At 42.2% G+C, this 9,923-nt stretch overlaps 1 protein-coding gene across 3 annotated transcripts in view; it reads left to right on the top strand.

Annotated features, from left to right (window-relative positions):
- Positions 1 to 739: 739 nt before the first annotated feature.
- HEXB (hexosaminidase subunit beta) overlaps positions 740 to 9,923 on the top strand; it is a 27,304-nt gene continuing 18,120 nt past the window's right edge. For all 3 annotated transcript variants that reach the window (XM_080637056.1, XM_080637057.1, XM_080637055.1), the window contains exons 1-7: positions 740 to 1,087; positions 1,185 to 1,342; positions 4,298 to 4,363; positions 5,135 to 5,181; positions 5,379 to 5,489; positions 7,179 to 7,280; positions 8,883 to 9,012. In XM_080637056.1, the coding sequence (XP_080493182.1) occupies positions 795 to 1,087; positions 1,185 to 1,342; positions 4,298 to 4,363; positions 5,135 to 5,181; positions 5,379 to 5,489; positions 7,179 to 7,280; positions 8,883 to 9,012 (907 nt within the window). In that variant the 5' untranslated portion in view covers positions 740 to 794. The remainder of the gene's footprint in view (positions 1,088 to 1,184; positions 1,343 to 4,297; positions 4,364 to 5,134; positions 5,182 to 5,378; positions 5,490 to 7,178; positions 7,281 to 8,882; positions 9,013 to 9,923) is intronic.

Genomic DNA, 9,923 nt, shown 5'->3' with positions numbered 1-9,923 from the left:
TTTTAAGTTAAGAGGCTATTTTGTAACCCAGAACATGTGACTATAGAGTTACCCTTCTACATTGCCCAGGGAACGATGACTGACCAGCTCCTCAGTCACACTGCAATTACAGTATGCAGGTGTCAGTTCCCCCATCTCTAGGGGTTGAACTGGTGCATCAGCCAAAGCCACAGCCATGACACCTCAGAGTTTGCGTTAATCATTCAATTAGAGCTGGCCTAAAGCCTGAATTCCTCCCCATTGTGCCTTCGAGCTTTCAAAAGCTTGATTTGCCTTCTGTACACTTCACAATAGCTTTCCAAAATTTGTATTGAGACATCAAAACACCTAGTTTGCTTGGTTAAAGCTTGAAATACTTCACTGCAACTCAGATTTCTGTTTATTCACGCTATAGCTTTTAACACAGCCTGCAGTCTGTTAAAAAGTGATTTTTCTTGAGACTGAAATTGCATCAGTACAAGAGATGTGTTAATTTCCCCTTCATAAGAATATAACGGCCTTTCCATACAGAAATGAAACCGCTCAGAATTTCGGGCCCGGCGCCGCTCTCTCGCTGTTCCCCCGGGCGGTTTCACGCGAGGACCGAACGATGTCCCTGAGCGACGAGACCCCTCCGGAGGGGCGACCCCGCTCCGGCAGCAGGCACCTCCCCGGGAGCAACCGCGGCCGCAGGCGGGCGCTTGCGGCGCGCTCGCGAGGCCCGCCTCCTTCGGCCCCGTGATGGCGTAGGCGGGGCCGAGCTGCCTTTCGAGGTGGTGGCCGCGGGCTGGCGGAGCTGTTGTGGCTGTGGTGTTATGGGCAGAGCCATGGGTTTGGCCGGGCTGTTGATGGCGCTTTTCCTCGTATCCGCCATGCTGGTGAGCACCAGTCTTCGTCACGGAGCCCCGCGGGCCGAACCCGGGCCGGAGTCGGCCGAGTGGGGGGACGCGTCGGGCGCCGGCCCTGAGGACTCGCTGTGGCCCTTGCCGCAGTGGGTGCGCACTTCGCGCCGTCAGCTGCAGCTGGCCCCCGACCGCTTCCAGCTGCTGCATGGAGCCGGCTCCTCGGCGGGGCCGGCCTGCGGTCTGCTGCAGGACGCCTTCCGCAGGTGAGTCGCGGCGGGGCGCGGGGGGGGCTGCAGGTGGCGGCCCGGCGGCGGGAGCTGTTACCTCAGGGTCCCCCCGGCGCCTGTGCTTCCTCGGCAGATACTACGAGTACATGTTCGGGCAGTCCCGCTGGCGGAAGCGAAGCCGCGACCCGCTCGGTGGCCGAGCGGAGCCCGAGCTGTTGCAGCTGCAGGTGGTGATCGAGTCCCAGCACTCCGGCTGTCACAGTTACCCGCACCTCGGCTCCAGCGAGGCCTGTGAGTACCGCGCACAGCCGGGCACCGCGTGTCGCTCTCCTTCCTCTGCTCACATCGTCAGCGCTTGTGCCCCAGTCGTGTCCGGTGTAGAAGTCAGCAGATGGGGTGTTTTTAAGGAACTGCAAACCACAGGCTCACGGTTGCGCTAGGGAGCATTTCATAATAGTACCGACCGGAAGACAAGTCTTGCTCTTAATGCTGTGGGAATCTCAGCCTGCAGTGAATCATAAAGCTGGTTAGAAGGGTAGGCTGTAATTTCTGCAGTGTAACTAGGATTCAATTAATTTACCTGCTGCTACCCTTCCTAGTAGCTGTCACTGAGAATCGGAGGTATTTTGCCGTGCGCTGCCCAGTTATGTATGGTGAGATCTATTTGTAGCCAGGAGATCATCCCTTCTTTCAGTACAGGGTGTTGAAGGCTGGATTTACTTATTAATCTGCTGTCCTTAGAAATAACCATACTTGAAAGCTACCTACAATGACTTATGTACATGGTATTTCTGTTATGTCAGGAAAACCAGAAAGTACTCGTTGAACTTTCTGTTCCTCTTCCAATGTTATAAATACACTTTCTTTCTATCAGCAGATATAAGAAAGGATTTAAAACAGGGTGGTTAGATTGGATTTGTTCTGCTCTGCTTCTTTAGTTCTGTGACTGAATTCCAGAGTGGAGATGTACTGTAAAATCAAGTCCTAGTGACCAGAGAAGTTTAACAGAAATAAGGATAAATTGAGTATTTCTTTTTGTCTGGGCAGGTTAGCTCAGAATTGAGTATATTTGACTTATCCAGTTCTGTCCTGGGATATTCTTCTGTACTGTACAAGGCAGTTGTTTAGTATCCAAGATACAGATCCTCAGAAAAAAATCCTTTTAATCTTAAGGTCATACATCTGTAGCAGGATTAATTCCCCCAGACTTGTAATAGAATGTATTGATTTAAAATTTACTAAATCTTTTTTAGTCCATTTAGCCAAGTTGTTGGTTTTTGTGTGCAAGTTTGTCATACATTTCAATGCAGATGAGGTACAGCAGTAAAACTGCTAACACTTTAGAATTTTTCTGCCACTGGTTATCATACTGGTTATATTTACTACTAGTTGAACTTCAAATGGGTTTGTGAACTATAAGCAAAACTGTTTCTTCTCATCTGTTAGAGAATCTGTCAGATCCTGTGATTTTTAGGTTCCACTCTTCAGAACAGTCAGTTTTTCCGTTTGCTGTAGAAAAGGAGTTTTCTGTTACAAATAACATAAGAGTTTTCCTCATGTAGTAAGCTGTCCTCTCCAGACTTCAGCAAGGTTTTACTTTTCTGTTTGCTCAGGGGACATATGCTGAAATACACAGTTATTAGTCATTTGCTGGATTGAGCAGTTTGACTCCTTTTTTTAATAGAGATGGCATGGATGAGTCAGTGACTATGGACTATATCCTATAGCAAGAATATTGGATACGTAACGAAAGTACAAGTATCTGCCCTTCTCCCTGCTGTCTTCTTGCCTGTTTATGTAAAAAGTTTCAAATAGCCATAAAACATTTGTTCTGCACTCATTTAAGGTATATGTTCAGAAAAAAGTCTGCTGTCTCAGAAATAAATCCTGATTGAACTACAAATTAGCACAGAAAGACCTGTGGAGATTCCAGTAGTCTTTAAGTTCTCTTTCTCACCGAGAAATTCCAGTATAAGCAATCTGTGCTTAGGTTAAAATGGAAACTTGAATTACTTTCTTCATGTCCCTGAATGGGTTTTGTTTGGTAATTGAGATAAATGTTTTAGCTGTATAACTTATCCAGCTGTTCTTTCATTCTGAGGCTGACCTGATAAAATCACTGAACAGCAATTTACTCCTGATTTTTTTTCTCTGCCGCTTTGAGTGTGAGACTGTGGTCAGTTTATTATTGCTTTGAAGTGTAAATAATAATCTAAACCTATAGATTTGTAGATAGAATTTATTTTTTATATATATGTATGTAATTAAAAAGATGGATTTAGAAGATATTTCTCTCTTCACTAAAATTCTGAAATTTACTGAACCACTTTAAATGGAAAACCGAAATGTTTTGGGTTTGGATTTTGGTGTTGATTTTTTTGTTCATACAGTCCTTTGTACTGTACTTCAGTATGCAAACTTAAAGGAGGACTGTTGTGGACACCTTCAGATAGCATTCTTCATTTCACTTACCTTACTTGATCTTGCTGCCCTGTACATACGCTCATTAGATTGTAGGGTCCGTTTTGAGCTTTGTTTGGGTTTTTTTCCTCTTTGTAATTAGACCATTTTACAAAGCACCTAACAATATTACTTGACAAGCTGTATCTCTAAAAAATTATGTAAGCAGAATCTATATAAAAGGAAGGTAAAAGAAGTAAACTTTGCAGTTAGGTCTGGCTTAGTTACCCAACCCTTATCACCTATGTCTTAAATGCAAAACTATCATCTGCTGTGTTTCCTTTGAATCACAGAATATTTTGGGTTGGAAGAGACTTTAAGATATCACCTGATTCCAGCCCCCCTGCTATGGGCAAGATCACCTTCCACTAGACCAGGTTGCTCAAAGCTCCACGCGAACTTCTTGAGGTTTGCACTGGCCCACATCTTGAGCCTGTCGAGGTCTCTCTGGATGGCATCCTTTCCCTCCAGTGTGCCAGTCTCACCACTGACAGTTGAGTTAAACTTGGCTGGAATTCTGGCCTGTGTGCCATTGACACTGCCATTATTAAGCACCATATTTGTTTTATCATTTTACTGATTAACTCTTGACTCTCTGACTAGTAGCTTGCATTATTTCAGGAGCATATAAATTAAAAATAGCTGCACAGTATCACTGTTAAAAACAGCATTGATTAGAATTTAAAAAATAAATGGAGATGTGGCACTTGAAGGATCTCTAATGCCTGTTAGCATTATCCTGTCAGTCTGTGCTTTCTTGAGGAAAAACTTCTTTCTTTTCTTTAGATCATTTAACTGTAACTGAGCCTGTGGCTACACTGAAAGCAGATGAGGTATGGGGTGCTTTAAGAGGTAAGCTGATATTTTTCCTATAGAGCTGTTTGGTTTGGGTTTATACAAACTCCGTGGTGAACAAGAACCAGCTGACCACTGAGCCTTGCCCTCATTCAGTCCTTCAAGGGAAGTATGCTTGGGCAGAGAAGCTGGAATGGTGCACGTACATGTGTTGGTCACACCTTCAGTCTGGGTGCTTGGCATCTCAGATCCAGTGGCACACTATCAGTGTGTTCTTGCTGTGCCTGAAATCAGTCAGACCAATTAAATCATGGGTGCTAAAAAGCTCTCTGATCTACAGTGTGAAAAAATTATTCTCGACATCACCTAATGATCGAACACGGTGGACACGTCACCAAGAAGACCGTAATGCTGAAGTTTCAGTCTGCTGTGCTTACTGGAATGTTAGTCCAAATTAGCAGATTTTTCATGGTCAATTAGAAGCTTCACCAGTTCCAGACATGACAGGAATAGACGCTGACAGCACCAGATATTCCTGCCTTACACTCAGTAACTTCCATACTGTTCAAGTGTTAATTTGGTACAGCTGAGCTATAGTGCTAATATTCAGTATTTGTGTATAAGGTAGAGTTTGAATGGTTCTCCCTTTAGAATTTAACTGTGGTGCTTGAGCAATTAAGGAAACTGCTGAAGAGAAACAAACTCAGCTACATTCTTTCTAGCTGTGTGAATGCCTGTAAATAGTTACGGTCCTGTTTTTAACTAAAACTTGAAGGACAAGTACTGGGTTATATTCCAGATCCCTTTCTTGGTGTTTTTGTTTCCCAGGTTTGGAAACCTTCAGCCAGTTGGTTCATGAAGATGACTATGGAAGTGTAAGTATAGCTATTAAACCACAGTCCTGATAAGACAACCATGTTCCTTATTAGGTGCTTTTCTAGAAACAGCATAGTTACTAGGTTCATTAAATATTTTTTTCAGAAAATTATCTTTGGAAAGGTGTTAACAGGCTGAAAAGCAAGTATGATGAAAATAAAATGGGAATTCTAATTTTTAAATTTTGTTCTCATAGTTTCTTGTCAATGAATCTGAAATTGACGATTTCCCAAGATTTGCTCATAGAGGAATCTTACTAGACTCTTCAAGACATTATTTACCAGTGAAATCTATTCTCACAAACTTGGTAAGTGGGTGATTTTATATCATTAATAATAAATGCTTTTTGTTGTTGTGTTTTGCCCATTGAAAGCAGCTGGAGCTGGTATGAAAGGAGAACCTGTCTCCTCTGGCTGACTTTTAAAAGGACAGCTTGAACTTTGCTGAGTGAAGGTCAGAACATACACTGGAGAGCAGCTGGGTGTGCAGACTCAGGATTTGTAAACCTGTAAAGTAGGCTGGGATTTGTGGTACCTTGGACTTTCTGTATTTTCTGTTGCCTAAACCAGCTCAGATATTTCCTGGAAGCATGTTTTGAGACATCTGACTTGTCACCAAGCAATACCTGGGAGACCTTGCAAGTCCTAGCTTCAGTGCCAGTGGTTGCAGGAAAATTCCAGTCTTTTCAATAACCAGGTTTTGGTAGTCGTCTTTTAGACTGCTAAGAGCAAGCTGGTAGTTCAGTAGTACAGAGCGAGGGGGAAAGTTGGAAATATTCACTGGAAGCTACTGCTTTCTTTCACTGCATCCCTTCAAAATTAAAAAACACAACCAAACAACAGACAGACAAACGAAAACCCAAATAAAAAAGCTTAAGTAAGCACACTAAGAACTACATGCTCCCACTTTGATGGGAAGGTGATAAATTTGTGTAATCATAGCTTTGGGGCTTTTTACTCCCCTTTTCTGCTGTTGAAATCCTCATTGCAGGGCTTATTTGGTGGGTTGAAATGAAGAAACCTTTGAGTGATAGAATATGCAATTTCTTGTCTTGTCTTTTCCAAGATGAAATAGTGTCAGAAATCTCCCTTTCGTGTTGCAGAACTCTACAGAGCAGGCTTAAGATGGGCAGAAAGAGAGTGCAGGTAAAACCAGTCTTCATTTCTGAGGTCCTTGAACTATGCTCAGAACTTGCCCCTCCATGGGTATTTACCACTTGTATTTTGTTTTAAGATCAGTCCCTCCTCAGCAGGTAGTGTTTGTCTAGTGTTCTGTTTGCAGCAGAGGCTGCTTCAGAGAGTCAAGTAGTTACTTGTGTCAATATTTATTGTCTTTTCTAAAAGACAGTGCCCAAAGAGTAACTTTACCTTTGAGACTACCAACCACTGCTGTGTTTCTGTAATTGTTGTTACTGTTTTGTCTCCTTTACTTATTACACTGTACTGACTGAAAATACAAGGGGAACGCTATCTTCTGCAGGGAAAATGCATGTTTTATTTTGCATGCATTTGAAATGGATTCTGCAGAAGCCAGTAACTGGTAGGGATGTACCAAACAGTAGGAAACTCTCATGCTGTTTAGTTTTCAAGTTTCAAAGTATTTAGGTAGAAAAGTATAAGTTTTTCTGTAAGCTGAAATGGTACAAAGAGAATTACCCAGATATGTTCTGAAGTGGAAAAAATTAATAAACATTTGTAGCAGATCCCCTTCTACCAGCCAGTGTAGCATGATTGTTGGCAGGAGTGGTGCAAATAGATGGCAGAGGAACGGAGCCATAGTAGGATAAACAGGCTCATCTATTTTGGTGTATGCTTCTAGGATTTGTGAAACATGGTATGCTTTTTCTTTGGGTTTTGTTTTGGTTTTGTTTGTTCATTGGGGTTTTTCGTTGTTGCTTTAGGCATGAAGGATATACTGGGACAAGACCACCATTTTCATATAGGTTTTCTGTGAGAGTGAGGTGCTTAACTAGACTGTGTTGTATTATTTGTTACAGGATGCCATGGCTTTTAACAAGTTCAATGTTCTCCACTGGCATATAGTAGATGATCAGTCATTCCCTTACCAGAGCATTTATTTCCCTGAGTTAAGTGACAAGGTGAGTAAACATCATTGGAGTAGGGTGGGAGGGCAGAAATGAGGCACATGTTTCACTAAAATAAAATGCACAGCCTACAAGAATACATGTGCTTTGGCTGATAATGAAACAGTACCTGAGGACCAGTAACCAGCAAGTCCAAGTTTAGGGTCCTACCTGAGTGTCTATTGGACTATGGTCAACTCTTCCATGGTGGATGCATGGTAAATGACCTTCCTAACTCTTGTGCAAATTTGCTGGTGACAGTGATCCTCGGTGTTTGCAGGTCTTCAAGCAGTAGTGTGTGCAGATAAGTTGTTGTGGTGAACACTGCTTGGATTTCTGTTCTTCTGTTTAACTTGTAGACTTCCTGCCACTCAAACAAATGTAAGAGATTTTCCTGTCAGCTCTAGGTTTAGAACCACTGCAGTATTATTACTTTTGCCCTGTCTGAGATCTAGTTAACTTTACAAAACATAACATGTCTATAAAAGGTCCAAAAGTGAGAGATTGTTTTCTAAAACATTTATAGTGCAATGTATCTCTGTATTTCCAGATTCACAGCAGATTTTGTTAATTACTGAAAGCTATCATGAGGTTCTTGTTCAGACATGGTACAGTAGTAGCCAAATCAAGCACGAATAATAAAGTAGACTGAGTCTAAGCACAAGATTTGTGATTCTGTTTTAAAACTCTTGCTGGAGTCTGACCCTCATGAAAATTATGTAGGCAATGCTTGAGCAGATGCCATGAATAATTTTATAATTTGAAATTGTAAATGTTACATGGTACAGGCAGATTATTTTTCCTAGTACAGGGCTGTGAAGTTCTGTCCTATTCCCCACTGACAGCTGGAGAGGGAGACAGCCTTTGTCTTAATAGCCTTCTGAAAGGCTTCTTGCTTACCATTATCTTTTTTGAGTAACTCAACTGTGGAAACTGTTTCCAGATAAATGGAAGCTTAAGATGCTATTAATCATGAGGAATCATGATGTAGTTTGGCTCTTTGGCAAGCATCTGTTTCACCAAACTGTAGCAGAGTGGCTCATTTGTCACATCTGTTGGCTGCATGGGAATGGAATAATGCTCAAATTCAGCGTCACAAAACAAATGTGCCCTGATGCTAAACTGGTCACTGTATCAAACCTGACAAGCAGAGGTGTTGGAAGAAGACACTATTCTTTCCAACTCGGCAGAATTTTTCTATTAGTCTTGCACGTCATGTAGCAAGGGCCCCACATTTCAGAACTGATGATGCAGAGGTGGAAGGGAAAACTAATTTGCCTCTGTACAGAATAACTAAAAAATACACCTTTCAAAAAGTCTGATGGAATAGAAACTAGCTTTTCTGTTTTCTTCAGTAACTGTGAGCTAAGGAGGAAAGGATGGTCTCCTCAGGAGATCTGCTTTAGTGTGAGAAAAGGGGTTAACCTTAATGGTTGTGTTTTGTTTTTCTCACAGTAAACTGGAAAGTTCTGTCAAGTGCAGTTTCACATGTGATAAACCAGAAAAGGACAACTTGTAAAACTGCTCTGTTGTCTAAATCATAACACTTCAATCCCAATTTTGTGAGCTGCTGGTATAACATTCTGTAAACTGCCTCTAAATGTGAATACTTTACAGGGAGCATACTCCTATAACCACATCTATACTCCTTCTGATGTCCGTCTCGTGATTGAGTATGCCCGGTTAAGAGGCATTAGAGTTATCCCAGAGTTTGATACCCCAGGACACACGCAATCTTGGGGAAAAGGTATGTCCAAAAAAGTATTAATGGTTAAGAAATTGTGGTAAGTAGGGTGTAGCAAGCAAATGAAATGTTGAAAACCGGCCTTTTAGGTGCTTTGGAAGGCCCTTGATAAGAGGCAAGCAAGGGCCAGACTCGGTGATGGTCATGACGTGTGTGTGTTAGAGGAACTAAGGTGAGTGAAGAAAGCTGACACTTCTTGTGCTGGACGTGTGTGTGATGCACAGATAATATTCTGTCTGGCTTAGACTTCCTGTTGTTGTTCTCCCCCCATCCAGTACTCTTGAGTTTAGAGTAATAAGGCAGTGGCTAGAAATACTGAGTTGCTGTCTCTAGTATAGAGATTTCTGCTTTGGAAAGGTTCTTTCAAAGTGGTTGATGTTTCTGTCTACTAGTAAACTGGTAATCTGCCAGTGTAAAAAACACAGCAAAGCTGGATGCCTCTTCACTCTGTCTTCTGGGTTTCAGAGTAATACTTCTTTTGATAGAGAATCGAATCCTGAAAGTGGTGGTGCTTAAGTGTACTCAAGGACCAAGCAATTTTTTCCCTTAATTCAAAGCACACTGACTGCGATTTCACTGCAGTTAATGTAAGATGGTTTTGGCCAAACTGGAAATAATGAAGATTCTTCTAGCACTTCACAGCTTTAGCTTTAACCATGGGGTAAATCTTGTGCTTATCCAGTGGGGATGTGGCTACAATGCTGGAAGATGCCTCAGGCTCTTTCTCACGAATTTAAAATGAGAAGGAAAGGAACAAGGCAAAAACTGAATTTGCTGAACATTCTTTCTAAGACTTCATCTCCTGTGGTCTTTGCTATTACAGAGCACTAAGAGAAGTCAGCAGCTTGCCTGGTGATACATGAGAGAGCCTACGTTCACGTTAAGAGCAAGGTTCAGCTCCCTTGCCTAAAATC

The sequence above is a fragment of the Psittacula echo genome, assembly GCF_963264785.1.
Source record: "Psittacula echo genome assembly, chromosome: Z".
Taxonomy (NCBI): Eukaryota; Metazoa; Chordata; class Aves; order Psittaciformes; family Psittacidae; genus Psittacula; species Psittacula echo.
The sequence above is the reverse complement of the archived record's forward strand: the minus strand, read 5'-3'. Positions and strand labels throughout refer to the sequence as shown.